The sequence below is a fragment of the Grammomys surdaster genome, unplaced genomic scaffold (genome assembly GCF_004785775.1).
Source record: "Grammomys surdaster isolate TR1022 unplaced genomic scaffold, NIH_TR_1.0 99, whole genome shotgun sequence".
NCBI classification, from domain to species: domain Eukaryota; kingdom Metazoa; phylum Chordata; class Mammalia; order Rodentia; family Muridae; genus Grammomys; species Grammomys surdaster.
In genome coordinates this window covers 6358577-6379075 of record NW_021604578.1, presented here as the reverse complement: position 1 = coordinate 6379075, position 20499 = coordinate 6358577, and the positions used below count along the sequence as shown (strand labels likewise).

Sequence of the window (20499 nt, the reverse complement as noted above, 5' to 3'; positions counted from 1 at the left end):
CATTGCTAAGTGCAAAGTGTGCTATTCAGGCAATTTCTGTGACTAGAAATGGAACAGGGAAGAAAGCAAATACTGTAAACAGTAGTGTAGCTAGCATCAATGTTTAATCGCAGTTTAGTTATGAGTTTAGCTTCTAGGAAAGTTTGTAGAAAGTGAAATGTAGGGTGAATACTTAAATACTGTCACTAATCTTATATTTCTCAATCAAATATATGATAATTCAAATTGTAATTGGACTTAATACGTTTTTTGGTTTTGCTACATAGCTCAGACTGGTCTTGAACTCAGAAATCCACCTGCCTCTGTCTTTTTTTTTTTTTTGGTTTTTTGAGACAGGGTTTCTTTTTATAGTCCAGGCTGTCCTGGAACTCACTCTGTACACCAGGCTGGCCGTGAACTCGGAAATCCGCCTGCCTCTGCCTCCCAAGTGCTGGGATTAAAGGCATGCACCACTACTGCCCGGCCAACCTGCCTCTGTCTCTTAAGTGCTGGGATTATAAAAGCACATGCACCATGCCAGTCTGACTTTCAATATTGTTTTTCTCAGTAGTAGAATTTGTTAATGTCTAACTTAGACAACAATTTAATCTATTACTATAACCAGTTAAAGTTAAAGAAAGCCACTTGACTTCTGTGTTGGGTTTCTTCTCTGTTAAAGAGAAAAAATATGTGTCAGGATAAAAAAAAAAATGACATCACCATAAGAAAAGTATGTTCAGTAGTACTGTGAGGATTTAAAATAACTGTGTGTGTGTGTGTGTGTGTTTGTGTGTGTGTGTGTGTGTGTGTCCGTACGCACGGCGCACCTTCCATTTCCTATGATTGCTAGGAATTCAGGTGCTTGAACTACTGGGTCTGGCTGGAAGGTTAATGTTTTAAAAGGCAGCTACAGATGAGTTGAATTAGCAGTTGGATTAGTGTGTAGGACTTAGTTTCAATTTGGTGGATGTGGGTAAACACATTACATAAGACATCATATTACTCTTGTGAAAACAAAAGCTTATCAACAGGATTCGTCAACAGGAAAAACTGCACAGAATGAACGTTAAGAGATGCTACTGACAGCATCCCTTCATGAGCAAGCTCCTGACCACATTTCTATCTTCAGGGCAGCACAGGCGGAAGGCACCGGTCCTGATCTGAAAAGAAGTGGTGCTCTCTGAATGTGTGCATTTGCTTCTTCATTTTCATTTGGGCATCCACTGAAATTTCCCACTGGGAAGGCTTTTTCTATTCCTCCTCATTAAAGTAAGAACTGGAAGTATCAGGTATTTCTACCCAGCTGTTCAATTTCTTCATTCTCCCGCATACAAGCCACGAGAACAAAAGTTTCTGCTTCATCTCCAATGTCTAGATCTATGCACTGTAAATACTGGGTGCTTAATAAATTTTGGTGGATACTGATTTTCATATTTGAAAGATATATGTAATACTCAAAATTCTTTTAACATTACAGAAAAAATGGAAGTAGTTTTAGAAACATTTTAAAATAGAAGTTAGTCTGTTAAGCACATATCATCTATCATATCAAAAATTTTTATTATATTCTTGCTGGCTTAATATGTGGCATATAAACATGAAAACAGATCTTATTATTAATAAATGTCCATTACATGATTTAATCAGCACTGATGAACGAATAAATAAAGCACACTATATTAACTCACATTCTCTTGAAACACAAAACAGCTCAGCAGTGCAGTCGCCTGTTCTGAAGAAAGGTCATTGAAAAGCCCATTGAACATCATCTCTGTGAGGAGGAGCTCGTCAGCGCTAAGAAGAGAGTCGATATCACAAGTCACAGTATAAACACGCATCTTTAACAGGTAGTTACTCACAAAATGTATTCTCTGATCACAAGGAAAGATCTACAGGGATAGCTGAGATGTTTAAAGGAAGTGGTAGACCTTTCTATTTGTCAGTATGTGAATGCAGACATTAGACACTTTATGATAACCAAACACACATACCCATTCAAGTAACCAGTTCTTAATGCTTATTTTGTTGGCGCAAAGAACTCTTTTATTTTTTAACTTCTAGTTACTTAGAATGTGATGGGAATTCTGTGTTTAATAACAAAATAGAAAAAAATTATTAGAAATTATAACTAGAATGCACTCTAAGATTCATTCTATACTTCAGGTTTTTTTTGATCCGATGCTGCAAGTGAGTTTGGCCAAGGCAGGTGAGAACCTGAATGGACTGGGTACCTGCTCATCAATGGTCACCTGAATCTGGACAAGCTCTCGCTCTGGAGTGCAGTAGGCCTGGAGTGGGAGTGGCCCATCGGTGACTCCACTGCACTCAGAGCACCTGCTGTCTGGAGTACAGTGGCCCAGGTTTCATTAGCGCTAGCTCATTACTTTGGGCTCCTTATTTGCATCACCATGACAGTATTTTAATGGGGCCAGGATCATGCTCTGGAACTATGCATCACCTTCATATGTGAATTTACATTAGACGATAAGATATTTGCTATGATTAGATTACTCAACAATGTTTTGTTTTTTTAAAATCATCTTTTCAACATTTGACTACATATAAAGTATTATGGAAACTTTGATATACAAGTCAAAAAACATTAAAATCTATTGTTACAAGTAATATTTTCAGAAAATAAGATGCTTCAAGTTCTTACCACAAAACAGTAAGTTCTTTCCCTTCAACAATTAATTCAATGAGTAAGAATCTTATATTTCTATTTTTGTTCTCTTAAATATTTTGTTTTTAAGTTGGTTAAGAATCTCATGAATTTTCTCTAATTACTAAGGATTTATTAGCTTGGTACAGTAATTATTAGAACATTTACTCATAACAAGGAGATAAAATTTTCTGAATATTTAAGAATATTTTATTCATGCAAACTGTTAATATTTATCACTTTAGATCTGGACCTATAAAAGTAAACTGGGACCTAAGCCGAGCAAGAGCAAACAACAACAGAAGCGAGGCACCGGAAGGAAACAGTCTGCCTAGTGGGCGCGGGAGAAGAGCGGTGGTAGCTAAGAGCACACACCAGTGATCTAAGGACTACATGCTCAGCAAGTGTAGAACGATGGTTGTCTATGAACCTGCCAGGCCTGCAGGCAGACTGCAGAGACACACAGCAAGTTTCAGAAGGCACTGGAGAACAGCAGGACCCTGCAGGATGTGGGGTAATGGTCGTACCAAGCAAAGGGAACGGCATCCGTGGGATGTCGGGAGAATCGAGAGGAAAGGCAATAACATACAAAATTCTAGAATTTATTCTTAAATAAACAGGGAATCACTGAAAAACTTTTACCAAATAGAATGATGTTACAAGATCTATACTCTGGGAAGAATCCTGGTGCGTCTGTCATCCTTACCAGGGCAAGGATGTTCCTGTATGATTTCAGTTTTAGTACATGTGCTGACAAAGTGAGCATGGAAAGGACATTCTGATAGCACTCTACAGAACATGTAGTAACTCTCAAGACCAAATGAATAATTAAAAGAGGGCAGTGCAATTATCTGGGTAGGAAAAAGTAAGAAAGCACATGAGTCAGGGGCAGGCTTTAGAAAGACAGAAGGAAAAGAAAGATAGGATTCCAGACTGACTTAAAGCTTTTACAAAATTTGAAGAAAAGTAATGTATCTTGATACATTGTTATTTTTATAAATAAAATCATATCAAGATAAAGTCAATATTCATTGTTCTGAGATGAAATCGGGCTGTATGTTTAGTTTCTCCATTCATCATTCAACTCTAGGTATTATCCCTTCCACAGTCCGGTTAGTGCATGAGTCGTTATTGACACAGTGGTGAACGCTTTTAACTGTACAGTAGGGAAGCTGAGCCATATCATATGTTGAAGAAAAAGATTCAAATCTAACTGAAAAGGTTTGATCTGGCTTGTCAGCCAACAAAATGCATAATTTGTGTGAATATTTAAAATGAAGATTAGACCTAAACTTCTGGATTCTTAGTTTCTCTGGTTGGGGAATCTAGCATCATGCCATCTGTAACAATGAGCTGGCACTTGGTTGACCAAGAGCTGTCTTCTTCATCTCAGTCGCTTCTGTAGTCTCTGGCGCTGACACAGATAAACAGCAACCACAAGCCTGTCCCAGAAATGCTCCAACCCAAACCATTTCCCAAGTCTGTGATTCTCTGAGGACATTCAAAAAAAGTTTCAACACTAACTTGAATGCACTGAGAATGATGGCCACCACTGCATACCCTGTCAAGAACACTGCTGCTCACGGACCACCAGCCTATGACTCTCCAACGGAGGAAAGAGTCAGGCTAGCTTCTGAGGCAGGAAACACTCATGATGGAAAAACAACCAATGGATTTTAAAGACAGATTGAAAATGAAAAAAAGTTTTTCTTTTGTGTATCATCTACAACTGCATTACCATGCAGTCTACCCCATGTAGGTGACCACTTCGATTCAAACAACATACATTTAAAACATCAGCTCCCTAGTCTCGAGAGTAACCGTGTAAGTGTCCAATCATCACACATGGCTAATGGCCACACAAAACAGTGAAGGTACACAACATTTTAATCACAGGAGAGTGTTCCATGGGATAGCTACTACTTTCCTATCAAGAGATGTCATTTTGTTTTCTATTTGATCTAGGAGCATTTGCGACTCCAATGTAATCAAAAGATCGATTCTACTGCTGAAAAATGTCTAAGCTAGATTACAAAACATCTTCAGAAAACAACTTCTACCTCACTCTAGAGTCCTAAGCCTCCATGTGAGGAGGTTCACCATTCTGAGGTGGTCATGCTATGCAGATGCTCAAACTGGCCCACCTAGAGAGGGCGGAAGGGAAAGAGAAGAGAGGAATGGGGAGAGAGAAAGAGCTATCTATTCAAATACTACTCACTTTATAGAGTCTGCTAGGGTTTTACTTAATGGCTATCTCATTGCAACTAGTGCCCGTGTATGGGGGTGGTGTGAGGTTTATGTGTGGTGGGAATCCTGAGCCAGAACCATGTGACCAAACCATTCCTGAATTGCTAACTCAGAAAAATACAGCTGTCCTTCAGTGTAAGTCCTAGGTAATCTCAAGTGAACCAACACCCTGAAATGTTCAAGAGCCTTAAACCCCCACAGGCATATCAGCCATGTCTGCATTACTTACATCGAAGATGACATGAACGCTCCTTGAACAACTGTACTATATATACTGTGAACAACTGTACTATATATACTGTGAACAACTGTACTATATATACTGTGCGGGGTAAAGATCAAAAAGAAAAGGCTATACATATGGCGCACATATGCATTTACTTTTTTTCAACATAATTTTCTATCTATAAGTGAGCTGAATCTGTGGATGACTCTGCATTTCCAAATTTAAGCTGCAGCCTGTAATATGCCATTGTGGTATCTTACTCCTTCCCTAAACTTGACTAAAACTTGCTCACTCTCTTGTGTTCCTCTCTCTATATATATGAATCATGGTCATTAGAGTTAAATGTCAACGCAGAACATTTTCAAAGTATAAAAAAAACCTACAAGATGATATATAAACTGCAATATAGTAAACACAAATTATATAGAAAGAATCTCAACACACAAGAAAATGTGTTTTATAGAAAACATAGCAATAGGCTAGCTAGAAATGCCTATGGCAATTCTAGGATCCATGAGACTTTTCTAATTTCTCAACTTCATGGCCCAAAATGTATTTAAAATGGAAGCATGGTAAGACCTTGACAGCTGTTTTCTAACAAGCGTTGTCCATGTAAACTATAGAATATAATTTAAGTCTCCGCAGAATGACATTTTACCTGCTTATTTCACAAGCCACACGTCCTTTCATCTCTATGACATCAGAAGACGTAGCAAAGCCCAGCCGTCTGAGAACACGCTTGCGACATTTGAGTTCATCCATTTGTAGAACAGTCCTTGCTTTCTTCAGTTCTCTCTTTGCAGACTTAATATCTATTGCAATCTAAGGGATAGAAAAGTAAAGACAGCTTAACAATAAACTGAATAGTGTAATGTGGGATAAACAACACCACCCCACATAAAACTAGTAAGGTCGTCTTGTCCACATCTTTCTTCATTAAAACTTCAGACAATTGAGCTGTGTATTGTAGGAGCTTAGATGCAGTTCTAGGAGAGGAAGGATGTACCTGAAAAGTTCTCACACTAGCCAAAATGTTAAATATGTGGAAAACACAAAATCACCTATTATTTAATACGCAGAAATGAATAAGTAAAATAAAGTGTACCTTTAGGTTTAAGTGAATGAGTTTTTAAATCAGAGCTAATCAGTAAATATTACATATTTTCTAACTGTGGCAGGAGAATGGTTCTATAAGAATAAGAAAGCAATCATATTCTGAAATGGACAATTTAAATTTAGTAAAAAAAAAATAAATAAATAAAACCCAAAGAAGCCGGGCGGTGGTGGCGCACGCCTTTAATCCCAGCACTTGGGAGGCAGAGGCAGGCGGATTTCTGAGTTCGAGAGTTCGAGGCTAGTCTGGTCTACAGAGTGAGTTCCAGGACAGCCAGGGCTACACAGAGAAACCCTGTCTTGAAAAACCAAAAAAAAAAAAAAAACCAAAGAAAAGTTTAGGAATTAAAGAGATGGAATTTGAAACTCTGAAGCTTTGTATGTTGTTACATATTAAGGTACAATGAAGGAAACTGATGAAGGTGATGAATAGTGTCTCTCAGGTTGCTGGTGTGCCTGACTTCAGAGAGTTTCGTCACTCACTGCTCTTCAGTGACGCTGAGGTGGCGCTCAGCAGCAGAGCACCTGCTTCGTGTGCACACGCGAGGTCTTAAGTCCAATCCAGCACAAGAGACTAATTTATAATTGGAATTTTAAAGCAATTCTAAAACGAAACAATATCAAAGCTGCATTTTACTACTGACAAAACTGAGACACAATATTACACAGAGGTCCTGAGCAACCCCGAGTTTAATTCAGCAAGTAATAACAGTCTATTGCTATGAATTGATGATTCCTACGCTAGACTGCTGTATGTGAACGAGTATGACTACCAGGCCTTTCCAAACAAAAAAGTTCGAGGATTTCTTTGACTGGAATACCTACATAAACAGAGCCAAACACTGTGGCAAGAACTACAAGAGACATAAAAGTTAAGTTAGACTAGAGCCCGGTGTGTAAGACTGTTTTGTAGCCTAACAATGAAACGACACTGGAGGCACACTGACTGAACTAGACCTATGACTAATCCCACCACTTCTCCTTCATGTGACTCTAACAATGCTACAACACGGGAGCTACCTGAATCTCTACTGCATCCTGCTGCCCTCGGCTTCTTGACTTACTAGCAATGGCCGTCAGGCTCCAGCACTTGTAGTTTCTCTAAAAGACAGCTAGACATTTGCACTTCAGAAAATAACAACAGGTCAAGAAGATAACCTATTTAATGAACAGTATCTGTGGGAGCTGGCGAGCTGGCGCAGTGATAAGGACTTGCTCTTGCACACGTGGACCTTACAGCCAACCCTGACTCCAGTCTAGGGGACCCACCGCCCTCTTCAAGCCTGCTCCAGCACATACAGGCAAAACTTACATACATGGAAGAAAAAGAAATAAAGCTTTAAATAGTTTGTTTTACTATACCTGTGCCTTTTTTTCACAAAGTGTGTAAACAGTTTCCAAATTAGGATCATTGTGAAGTGGATGTGAATACATTCGATGCTCAAAAGCCTCTACTTTCTGAATGACTTTTTTCAGTCCTTGATCTTGAATGCCCATATCATCAATAGGATCTAACAGAGGAACACCGTCAGGAAAACGCTTTTGAACTTCCTGAAATAAAATATACAAGACTCATTAATAAGGTCATACTAAACCACTTTCTTTTTGTGTCCGTTTTTACTATGTCTATGGCCACCAAAAGGACTATCCATATATTTTCCCACAGCTGGAGATCAATTTTCCATGGCATTTGTTTTCGAGAATTTCCCTTTGGAAGGAAGTGAGGCAGGATAAACCAGGGTCGGTCTCTGCTGCACAGGCTATGCAGCCGCTTGACATCCTCCTGCTTCAACCCCCCAGTTCTGAACCATAGCTAAATACCACTACAGCCTGAAAACTCCTTTTCAACCGCTATTCTACAGCTTAGTGCCAACTGAATAGATTATAGCCCTCTAATATATCTAGAGTCCTACTCTAAGATTAAAGCAATCCACTTACCATTGTTTCCTCAAATTCTAGAGAATATTCTCTGTATAGTATGCTATAGCAAATGCTATTCAACAGTTTTAGCCAACTTCTTCATGTTTATGAATAAAAAAGTCCTATTTATCATAGCACAGTGAGGATTAATGGTGCAGTTTTATGAGTCTTCCAGCTTTGAGTCTCCCTTCAGTAATAAACACTGCTGCTATACTCAGAACATACTACGTGTAATTCTGCTGAGACTATGTGTTTGTAGTTTTTTCTGAAATATATTTAAAAGCATTTCAGCATCTCTAGATAAATCCTATTTGTATAAAATCTCTATCTAGGTTCTAAATGGACATCCATACCTGTATGGACTTTAAGACACTCTGTCTGTTGTCCACAGGTCGCAGGTCTTTTGGAATGTAGAGCCTAACAGTGCTGATGGCAGACAAGAGATGCACCAAAACTGGAACGACCTACAAATACAACACTACGATTAAATTCCACATTTCCAAATTTGCATCCATCAAAGAAAGCAGCACTTACAGTACATCATGGGCACAAACAATCCTTTTAGAGCAACTACTTACCACAAAGCCCAAATATTAGGAGAGACTATGCAAATGTTAAGATCATACAAATGGTACATTAAACAGAAGGCCCCCTGCTCAGAGTCCAGCTTATCCATGTCGTGTTCTAAGTACTAGGCATTTTTAAAACATGTAATAAGTGATAGCGTGGTACACGAGTGTGCCTGTGTAAAAAGGTTACCGAGTCCAGGAAGGAAGAGGCAAGCTCCAGACGGACTGGAATGAGACGGGGAAAGCACTTAAAGAGAAGGTAGCTCATCCAGGTAAGACTCGACTCTGTGGAATTACTCAGTTCTCTTTGTCATTATTTCCCTTGTTGCAATTTGATAAAGAAAAACTAGACAGCTCGTACAACCCTTCTGAGACCTGACACGATTTCCATGTTAAGATGCCTTGAACCTTCTAACTCAGAAAGCATGGCAGCATGTGCGGCATGGTCACACACAGTGATGGTAGCTAAGAGACCTGAAGGTGAACAGGGCGGCACGCACCTGCATCTCTCCTTTCTCATCTGGCTTGGCCGGCTTGGCTGCCTCGGTAGCTGAGTTTTTCAGGCTTTCCTTGCTACAGCGTAGAAGAACTTCCACCACATACAAGGGGTCCAGCTCGCCAGAATTGGGCTAAAAAAGAAGGATAAATAGAAACGCGTTAACTCCATGTGTACACAGGGCTTATCTTCTCAGAACGTACATGCAGCCCAGGAAATGTTTACTTCATAAAAAGTTGTCTCTCTATCCTTCAGAGTGGTCTACTCAATGGTAAAGTACAGCTGCTTATTAATTCTAACTTAGAATCATGACCATGATTACCTGTGACATAAAATATCAAGTTTCTAGTGAGTAGTGTGTACCAAAATTATGCAAAAATTAAAAAAGCAACAAAATCAGTAGTATAAAAAACTAAATCTATTTCTATTCCTATCAAACAACAAGTAAAATACTCTGTAATGTTTCCATAGTTCCATGTGACTTCCTACCATGTGATAATGTATGCTAGTTCTTTTATATTCTCTCAAATAAGACCACCCACCTAACATTCCCAGACACAATCACATTTGACTGTCTGGTTTTAGGTTGTTTTGAAACAAGGTCTTGCTCTGTAGTTCAGCTGGCCTGGAACTATTTATTCACCCAATGATGGGCTTTTTCATTAAAATTCTTTTTCATACAATATATTTTGACCATTTTCTTTCCTTTCTAACTCTACCAGATTCCCTACTCCTACCCACCCTTAACTTCATGTTCATATTCTCTCTCCCTCTCCCCCACTCTCTCTCTATATAAAACAAATATACAATAAACAAAAATGAGTATATATATATATACACACACACACACACACACACACACACACACACACCACAAATATACAATAAAACAAAAATGAGAACATATATATATAAAACAAATATACAATAAAACAAAAAAAAAAAAAAGAAACTTGGAGGTTTTGTGTTGGCAACTGCTCCTGGGCATAGGGCCTGCCCTGAGTGTGAGTGACATAGTCAGTGACACTGCACTGGAGCAAACTGGCTTTTCCTTTCCCAGCAATCATTGTTTCCAATGCTGGTCTTCAACATCTGACAGTCCTCTTGCCTTCCAAGGACTAAGACTGAAGCACTAAAGCCACCGCAAGTGGTTTAATCACATCTTCTGTGATCAATGTTTTTAGTTTCAATAAAGAATTTCTTCTCACTTTTAATAGAATATTTGAAAGATTTTTTTTTAAGATTTCTTTATTTTATGTATGTGAGTATATTGTCTCTGTCTTCAGACACACCAGAAGAAGGCATCAAATCCCATTGCAGATGGCTGTGAGCCACCATGTGGTTGCTGGGAATTGAACTCATGACCTCTGGAAGAGCAGTCAATGTTCTTAACCTCTGAGCCAACTCTCCAGCCCCAAGATTTTTTTCTTTAATATAAACTAAATAAAAGGAAAGTTCTTTGGAAGGAATAAGACATGATGATTGCTGGGCTCTACCCAGAAAACTTTTTAAAAAGATGACTTATCAATTACAATAATAAAATCTCTATAACCCATCTCTGCAAATAACTACAATTACCTTAACAAAAGTAACACATATTTTGAAATACAAATAATAAGCACAATCACTAGATCCATGTTTCTAAAAAATGCAAACTTCATTTCCAGTATTTCCAGTTAAGGAAAATTAGCTTTTCCTCATCATTGATATTATTTAAAAAAAAAAAAAAAACCTTCCAAAGTATTTTTCAGTTTGATTAGACAAAGCAAAGTCTTTTTTACTTTGAAAACCTCTAATATACATGCAGCCTAGTTACTAAGTAAGTATTATAAACAATAGCCTAGGCAAACAGTTAAAACCAACTATCAGTTTCTCTTGAGACTGTCATATTTTCAAAACGGAAGACAAACACCTCTAAGTAGAATGTAGTCTACAATCTAAAGAATGGATTTATTAAAAAGTGAGAGAGTACATAGTATACCCAGACAAAATAATCTGCTAAAACTGTGAGTGGGACTGGAAAATGGCTCATGGGGTAAGCTGTCTGATGAGCTGAGTTCTATCTTGAGGACCCAGAGTGGAAGGAAAGAAAAGAACCAACTCCAAAGAGCTGTTCACTGACTTCCACTTATGTGCATTGGTATGTGAGTGTAAGCACACACATATTATATGCATAATAATGCAAAAAGTATGTGCACACATATACACACAATTATACAAATGATATAAAAGGCACAAAATTAACGTATATATTAAGTAGGTATTTCAAAAGCAATAAAATGTACTTCGTAGTTTTAGTCATCAGAAGAATACATATAGATTGGCATATATTGGGAAACAGAGATTCTTTATCCATGAAACGGGAAATTATTATGTCCCACTCAGGTCTTCATTCCATCTTTGCCCAGAACTCTCAATAGTTAGTGTACTACTTTTATATATGAGCTAAAGATTAACGAGGCAAATAATATTTTTAGAATTTTGTATACTGAGAATTTAACGATATAACTAGATTAGCTATAATTTTTCTTTCTTAAAAATCCAAGATCTTAGATTTCCTACAGTTCCAATATTGGTGGCATGGCAGTACAGGAAAGAAACTATGAAAAGACAGTCATTTAAGAGGACTATATCAAAAATACACCCAGTCAAGAAAATTACTAAAAATCATTAATGACAGCAAGTAATTGTGTTATCTCAGTGAAAACTACTAGTTCCCTTCATCCCTCTTCCCAGCTCACTGTGACAGAGATTTCAATACAAGGCTCTATAGGAGGACCCCCTTCCTTGTGGCTCTGTGTGGAGGTATCATTTTTTAGGAGCTGAAGGACATTAGCAACTCTCATTGGGCAGAATATTTATACAGTAGTTATCATACTGTTTTATATTTCTGTTATCTGCTTACTATCGTCTTCTAAACAAATGAGCACAAGGATTTTGTATCCACTAGCCCTGAAAATGTAATAAACTGGAAAATGGGATGAGTCTAACAGGACTTCACTAGTAGTCCTATAAACTAGTGATTGCTAATAAAGATAATTTAATGGGGGGTGGGGGGACATGCTAACCATACAGAGATCATGAACCAAAGGAAAGATCATCTATCATAAACCAGAGATCTTAACTATATTTCGATAACTAATAGCTTCAACACTACAATGTTTGTGTATTTCAAGGTTTAACTTAATTCCAAAGCTTAATTCTTAATAGCCCCATACTCATCTGGAACAGAGAAATTAATCAATCATTTTAAAAGCAAACTCTCCATTTTAAAGATAAAACCAGACGTAGAGACATAGATACCATGTCTTGAGATTACTTCTAGCCTAACGAGAAGTTCCTACTGCAACCAAAATAAATAAATAATACTAAACGAATACTAATAATAGGCACATGGCTGACTTATTTTAAGAACAGCCACCGTTCTAATAAATTAACAAGATTTATTTCATAGACAATAATTATTCCAAATTACTCATATAAACATCTGCTAAAATTCTCTTTATCAATGGCTCCATTATAAAAGATCTTCAATAAATGATTATCTCCTTTAACCTTCTACATATTTCTAACATATTCCTAAATCCAAACAGCAGAAACTGATTTTTTTTCCAACACTGAAAATTGGAAATGAAAGAAAAAGAAACAAAAATGTGTTCTCATGAAATTAGAATCTGTTGTTAGCAAATCCCTGAGTGTCTTCAGAGCGGCAGCTTACCTTGACATTTGACTTTTTTGAGAAGTTCACTACTACTCCCCAGCCGAAATCATCACCTTCATTTTTCACCTGAGAATAAAACAAGCAGACAAAACTCATATTTATATCCAAAATGCAACTGGAGCCTTCTACATCTATATTACAGGCTTCTAAGACTTTAAAATTTCCCTAATGTGTTTAAAAGATCACAAGGCAGTGAATTAATTTTACAGTAAAACCAAAGCAAAACAAGAAACAACCAAAACTAGATTTCACTGGTTTCCAGAATTCTTTCAAGTAGCAAACATGCCAAACAGAACACCATTTGTTCTGAGAATATTAAGTATTTTATATCTACTGGTTTAAGACTTAAAACTGGCTCATTTTTAGATAGCATTTCATAATTAGAAAGCTGAGATGTGTTGACTAAAAGCTTTCATGTAAACTCGTAAGTCAGGACAATGCGACATGATGGATCCTGATCACTTCCTGTAGCAGGAAGCACTTTACCAACATAAGCAAGTCTTTAACATACTGTAATAGACAAATATTTGATACAGAGCTATGCATACCTTTACCAAACGACCTGGTTGTAGAAAGGGTAAGCAGTATTTTGGTTTATGAATATATTCTTCAATCTCTTTTCCCAGCTTGGCAAGTTGCTGTCTAATCTTGTAATAGATGACCACATTTTCTTCATTGGGAATTACTATTTTATTATACTGTTCTTCTGAGTTCTTTACCTCTTTAAATAAAGCACAGGTCACAATGTCATCAAAACTATGACATACCTCACATAAATTAAATCCGAGACAATTTTTCTACTCTGAATCTACAGACCCAAGGAAGTTCCTGAAATGGTATGAGGACTGTGTCTCCTTGTGCTAACCTACTGCCTAGGATTCTGCTCCCGACGGCCTTTGTCTAGTGAGCTCCTTTCCTACACACAGCACTCCACTACGCTATCAGTCTAGTGTTAACCATTGTTTCTATGGTAAAATACACATCGCACATTTGTTACCATTATATAGTTACAGAATTTTATATAAACATAAACATTTACAGTTCATGGATGTGCGACCACATTTACTCTTCAGCTATTTGTCCATGGTGTTATAACAAGTATTCATGAAAAGCCTTGTTTGAACATGTTTTAACTCAGCTATGAATGGAGTTGCTAGGTCATGTGGCAATTCTCCATTAAAGGTAAAGAACTTCATGTGGATACTGGGAATTGAACTAAGGCCCTCTGGAAGAGCAGTCAGCACTCCTAACAGCTGAGCCATCTCTCCAGCCCTGGTAAAGAACTTTCTAACAATTTTCTACAGTAACATACCATTTTGTTATTTGTAAAATAGTTTTGAATTGTACTTCTTAGCACTGATACTCAACATCCTATTAACGTACCCTGGCCATTTGTATATGGTTTGTTCTTAGTTTACTTATTTTGAAAAACTGAGAAATGATCCTAGGGCCTTGCACATGCCTAGCCCATTAGTTCATTTTAAACTGAATTGCCTTTTGTTGAGTCCTAAGAATTCATCACACATTCCAGATCTAGATTTTTTTATTAGACAAGAGTGTTTGCAAATATTTATCCTGTTTCTACCTACTCCATAGTTTCAAAGACAAGTTTTTACTTTTGTTGAAATCTAATTTATTCATATAGGTATTTGTTTATATTTTTGGTATCATAGCTAAGAAATCATTGGCAAATGTGAGGAGATCTGTGCCTCTGCTGTCTGTGCTGAGTTTTCTAGTATGACTTTACTGTGGACTTATCTTTTCTTTTCCTTCCCTTCCCTTTCTCTCTCTCTTTCTTTTGTTGGTTTTTTGAGACAGGGTTTCTCTGTGTAGTCCTGGCTGGCCTGACCTCAAGAGATCCACCTGCCTCTACCTCCCAAGTGGACACCTGCCCCACCACCACCCAGTCCCCCCCCTCCCCGACCACACACACACACACACACACACACACACACACACACACACACACGCACTTTGGATTAATATTTCACTTATTTAACCCATGTGCTTCATGATTTTGAGAATTAAAGAAAAGGAAAAGATAAATTTCAGTATGTATAACCACAAATCTTTCCTAGAGACTCCCTGACACAACATATAGATGTTCCTAGCTGACAGTGTGACAGGTAATCAGGAAGGATGCTGCAGCTGCATTATCAGTCATTTTATTATCTTGACGCTTGCATAGACTATTCACTCCTTATGACTGCTGAGCTGCTGTATTCCTGGTCACTTTTAAATGAACCACTTCACTACTTACAGAAACTGAATTTAATTCACTAACAACTAGCACACATAATAGAAGTGAACTGCCAGGCGGTGGTGGCGCACGCCTTTAATCCCAGCACTTGGGAGGCAGAGGCAGGTGGATTTCTGAGTTCGAGGCCAGCCTGGTCTACAGAGTTCCAGGACAACCAGAGCTACACAGAGAAACCTTGTCTGAAAAATCAAAAAAAAAAAAAGTGAATTATCAGAAAGAACAACGGACAGTTTATAGATGGGAACAGAGAGATATATCAGTGGCTAAGTGTATGCAAACATGAAGGCTTCAGTTTAAATCTCGGGTACCCAGAGCAGGCACTTCTGTAACTCCAGTGTTTCAGGGTGGATCCTGGGGGCTTGCTGGTCAGCCAGGTTAGCTTGAAACAGAAAAATCTTGTTTGAAAAATAAGGTAGAGACAGAAAGATGACTCCACAGATAAAGATATGTGCTACTAATTCTGATGTATCCAACTTCAATTCCCTACATGGTGGACTCACATAGTAAGGGTAAAAATTGACTCCTGAAAGTTGTCCTCTGACTTCCAGCTGTATGCCAGGACATGTGTGGCCTATTCCCAAAATAAAGCAATGAAGAATGAAAAAAATGGTGGAGGGCTAAGGAGACAGCTCCATGAATAAGCTCCATGTAGAGCATGTGTGCTCTACAAGCATAATGCTCCAGCATCCACACAAAGAGCTAGGCATAGCCACTCATGCCTCTAACCCATCCATATGAGAAAGAAATGGGAAGGTCACTAGGGCATGATGGCCACGCCACCGACATAGCAAAAAGTAGTGTTCCAGGTTCAGTGAGAGACCATCCCTCAGGAATGAGGCAAAGTGCTACGAGGAGGATCCCTGATGCCCACCGCTGGCCTCCACACACGCACATATGGCCAAGGAGATGCACACACCAAAAAACAAGAAGAGTGTGGAACACAGAGGAAAATAGTCAGTGCAACGTTCCAGCTTCCACATGCATGCACCGATACATTTACCTCACGCCTACAAAATTAAAATAAATCTACAGAAGGATACTAAGACAAACAGAAGTCATTAAAATGTTTTATAAAAGTAAAATCTAAGAAAACAAGATGGAAAAACTATACAGCAGTAGCTGTGGTTGTACAGTTGTCTCTGTGTATATTAAGAATTAAATATTTTGAAACTGCTCAATTAGAACCCAAATTAGAGCACTGTATTTTCTTTTTTTTTTTTTTGCCGCACATTTTTTTAATTTTATAAATCAGTTAAATTGAATTTATCTTTAAAAATCATATATATTCTTTTTTTTAAATTTTTTAAAATCAAATCATAATTTTCTCTTATTCACACAGGGGTTATAAACACAAAAAGGCAGGACATGGGGAAGTACTGTATTTTCTTAATGATTCACAAGGTTATATAATTCTTTGGGTGTACATACATACAATGTATGCATGTGTTTCAAAGTCAGAGGCGGATATGTCTTCCTCTATTGCTCTCCATTTTATTTTTTCAGAACTGTCTACACTTATTTTGAATGTTCCAGTCTATAAAGGCCAGACTACAGTTCTATGTTCTTTAACTTAATGGCCAAGATTTGCTTTATTAGACAAAAAACAAACAAAAAACAGTGATCAAACCACCAACAAGGCAGTCACACTCTGTTGCTGAGTCTAGTTGAAGAAAGGAAATTTTATACTTACTTTCTACGACTCCTGGAATTGCTCTATAATGCTGAAACTGGTAGAAGGATTTTTCAAGCATGTACTCGGGATTAATTTCTTCTACTCTTAGTAAGTTCAAAACCATGTTATAGGTCAGATGGAAAGCACTGTTCAGAGGATCAGCTGACCCCTAAAAGAAAAAGCATGACAATTCTGCACATTTCTAAAATAAATTTTATACAAGACTTTTAACATGCTTAATAATTTACCTATACTAACAAATACAGGGAGGGATGTACAAATTCTTTTCTTTGAAGCAAAGTGATAAAATGGTTAATATCTTTAAAAGTATAGTGTGAATAAAATCCCAGACAGTTGTGGTGCACGCTTTTAATCCCAGCACTAGGGAGGCAGAGGCAGGAAGCTGAGTTCAAGGTCAGCCTGATCTACAGAGAGTGTTCCATGACAGTCAAGACTACACAGAGAAACCCTGTCTACAAAACAAAAATCAGTAAGGATACAGTGGTTCAAAGACCACAGAACATGCTTAGCTCCTTTTCCTTCCAAGCATGAGGAAGGATTGCTTTACTGGTCTCAACAAGTGGGTGAGATCAATTGTGGGAGAAAATGAGATGTCGCTTTCTGACCAAGTGTTTGACTGCAGGTAGACAGGGCTATCTTCTCTTTCCTGGCACAGTGACTGCCGATGCTCCACCTGGCTGGCTCTGTGAAGAATGCTGAGCAGGATCTGTCCTAGTAACTGGTGATAAGCACAGAGCAAGCAGCTCAGAGGTATAAACCTTAAGTTACTAAGGTTAGTTAGTGACAGCAGCCTAGCCTAGCCTGTAGTGAGCAAATATACTACTATTTCAGAGTGAGATCTGGGTAAAAACAGTATGTTGGAAATGTGTGCCATAGAGTTGCTAATACAGCTCCCCGTTATAGATCGTACTGTCTCTATAGTTTGGTAATTACTTTTCACCCCCAAAGTGTGGCTGTTACCAAAGAAGAGACAGGTTAATGAACTTGACGCTAAAAATATTTGCCATTAAACACAATAAATCTTGTAGATTTTTTTTTACTGTAGAAAACTATTAGCTTGCACCAATTTGGTTTTCATCCAAAATATTGCCGCACTATCTAAGCTCGCAGCTTGTAGCAGTGGCTCTTCAGAAGAAGGTTCTCTTTATAAACATACTTTGCAAATGTGAAAGTGGCTGTATAGTCACACAACAGATGTACCGCATGTTTTAAACTGTTTCCTCAGTCGTTAACCCACTTGCACCCTCGGGAGTGCTTTCTCCTTTCTTAGTGTGCTGTCTCTACTTCTATCTAGTCCATGCCTAACTTAGAAGGCATTGCTTCTTATCCTTCTTTCCCTAGGGAGGCTGCCAGGATTTTCACATCACACGAAGAGTGAGTGAAAGATTAGATCCTGAGAAGACGCACACTGAGACGCAGGTGCTACCATTCATGCCACACAGCGCTAAATGGCATAATAAACTGAGTAAACATTGTTAGACTACTCAGGGGCCAACTACTGAGACTCAGAATTATACATGTATGCAGATGTATTTGTGCTGAGAGTAGAACTTTTACTCAAGTTTTAGATGAAGGTGTTCCTAAAGACTCAAAAAGAAAAAGGAGCTATCTGTGGAGGAGACAATGATGATACTTCTAAACTGATTTTATCTATTTCATTTTAAATAAGGTCCTAAACAGGTGAACTTAGAAAGTCCAGATTCATGGAAAAGATTGTGCTTTAAGACTAACTTGCCAGGTCACATAGCAAGGAGAGTGACTGAGTTCCAATTTAGGAGTTGCTGCTTCTGTTTCACTCCTTTTAAGGCAACTACTGTAGATGGTTTCCTCAGTGCACTTTACGTTAGTATTTCTGTCGTGAGTCCTACTGTTCTCATTAAATGGTTCATCAAACTACAGCCTGCTACCGTTACCAACCTAATTAACTATTTCTAAATATAATTCCATTATGATTCATGACTTTGTTGAGTAAGTTCCTTACACACAGACACTAAAATCAATCACATACTTGAAACCAAATTTTGTATTTTCTCCTCCTAAAATAGACAAAAAGCAACCAAAGCCAACTTCCTTAAGAAGTTCTTTAAAGGCCAGCTATGATAACACACACCTGTTTTAACCTAGGACTCTGGAGAAGGAGACAAGAGGGCCAGGACAAGTTCAAAGCCAGCCTAAGAGCTACATGGCAAGTTTGAAGGTGACTAGACCTCATTAGACTCTGCCTAAAACAAACAAAATCAGACATGCAAAAATCCCAGACGATTCAAAGCTCAGAGGTAGCAAAATGCTGGCTCAGCAGTTAAAGATGTTTGCCACCAAGCTGGAAGACCTAATTTCAATCCCTGGAATCCACATGACAGGAAAGAAGCGAGCTGTGATTTGCTCCTCTCCCACACATAAGACAAATGGTGCTTAAAAAAAAAAATTGAGGCACAGGGAAAGGCTATTTTGCAATAAAGTTGAAAAACTTAGGGTTATGATTAGTATGTTTGTAATTAAAAAGAGTGAACTAAAGCTAATTAATAAATTGATGTTTAAGGCTTGTCCCAAAGTACCGGCATTATGTCCTGTACTTCCCATTCTTTTGGTAAGAGTTAAGTTGCCCAACAGAGTACAGAGTACCCTATATCTGGAGGCAAAGTCTGTCCTTCTGCCCTTTCTGGAGACTATCCAGCCATTCCTTCCTACATGAGTTGCCTATTAGGTGACACCGTATACTTGATCAGCCTCTTCTAACTCCCTAAGTCCAGATAGCTATAGACTATCAACTCATCTTGAAAGGAATATGAGCCAATAAAACTAATTAGAGTCATTACTGTAGAGAATAACTTATGTCTATATGGATGTTGCACCTGTCAATAATAAATCTGATGGCCTATAGCTTAAGCAAGAAATAGGAGGTAGGACATCCAGGAGGCAGAAAGGATTACAGGAGAGTACAGGGTGAAAAATTCACTAGGGAAGATGTGACAAGACAGATGCATGGTACCTGAGCACAGGTAACCAGCCATGTGATAGAATGTAGATTAGAATAAATAAGCTATTTTAAGTTATGATCTAGTGTGAGAAGAGCCTGGCTATGTGGCCAAGGTATATGTAAATATACTTCAGTCTGACTCTGATTTTTGGGAGCATAGGGCTAAGAGGAAGAACCAGACTTAACTTTTACAAGTCACTGCCATGCATTCCTAGAATCCCTGATAGAAGACTAGCCTCTTACCTTCAGCAGCTGCTTTCCAATGGTTGGGCTCATCTTCTCATCTACCATAAGAATCACAATTCCTCTGTCGTCCATCCCTCTCCTTCCAGCACGACCAGACATCTGGATGTACTCACCTGAGGAAATCTGAATACAACATTGTCAAGTTTAGGACAAAATCTGGTTAAAAAAATATATCCTGATATTTTCTCCTATTATAGAATTTACAAATAATTTACACATTTCAAGATATCCTTTAAAACATGAACTTTTGGGAAACAAAGATAAAAAGCTTGTGAGAATCTTTTGAAACTTAAAGTTTAGTTCTCAACTGACTTAACTCTGCATTAAACCAACAACTGTCAACTTCTGATAGCTAGTTAACCAGTTACCAGGAAATACCAGCTAAATTTA

The 20499-nt window shown here is 38.0% G+C and overlaps 1 protein-coding gene and 1 long non-coding RNA gene across 2 annotated transcripts in view; one reads left to right on the top strand and one right to left on the bottom strand.

The window, feature by feature from the left end:
• The window catches only part of Mtrex (Mtr4 exosome RNA helicase), a 59214-nt gene that overhangs the window by 10399 nt on the left and 28316 nt on the right, over window positions 1–20499 (bottom strand). The window contains exons 15-23 of the mRNA XM_028784341.1: window positions 20107–20232; window positions 16884–17034; window positions 13482–13654; window positions 12931–12999; window positions 9217–9345; window positions 8501–8611; window positions 7590–7778; window positions 5773–5936; window positions 1668–1773 (exon numbers count right to left, since the gene is read on the bottom strand). Of these exons, the coding sequence (XP_028640174.1) occupies window positions 1668–1773; window positions 5773–5936; window positions 7590–7778; window positions 8501–8611; window positions 9217–9345; window positions 12931–12999; window positions 13482–13654; window positions 16884–17034; window positions 20107–20232 (1218 nt within the window). The remainder of the gene's footprint in view (window positions 1–1667; window positions 1774–5772; window positions 5937–7589; window positions 7779–8500; window positions 8612–9216; window positions 9346–12930; window positions 13000–13481; window positions 13655–16883; window positions 17035–20106; window positions 20233–20499) is intronic.
• LOC114636048 lies at window positions 1474–3666 on the top strand. Its single transcript, XR_003713565.1, has 2 exons — window positions 1474–1826; window positions 2887–3666. It is a non-coding gene; the product is annotated as an uncharacterized LOC114636048 (long non-coding RNA).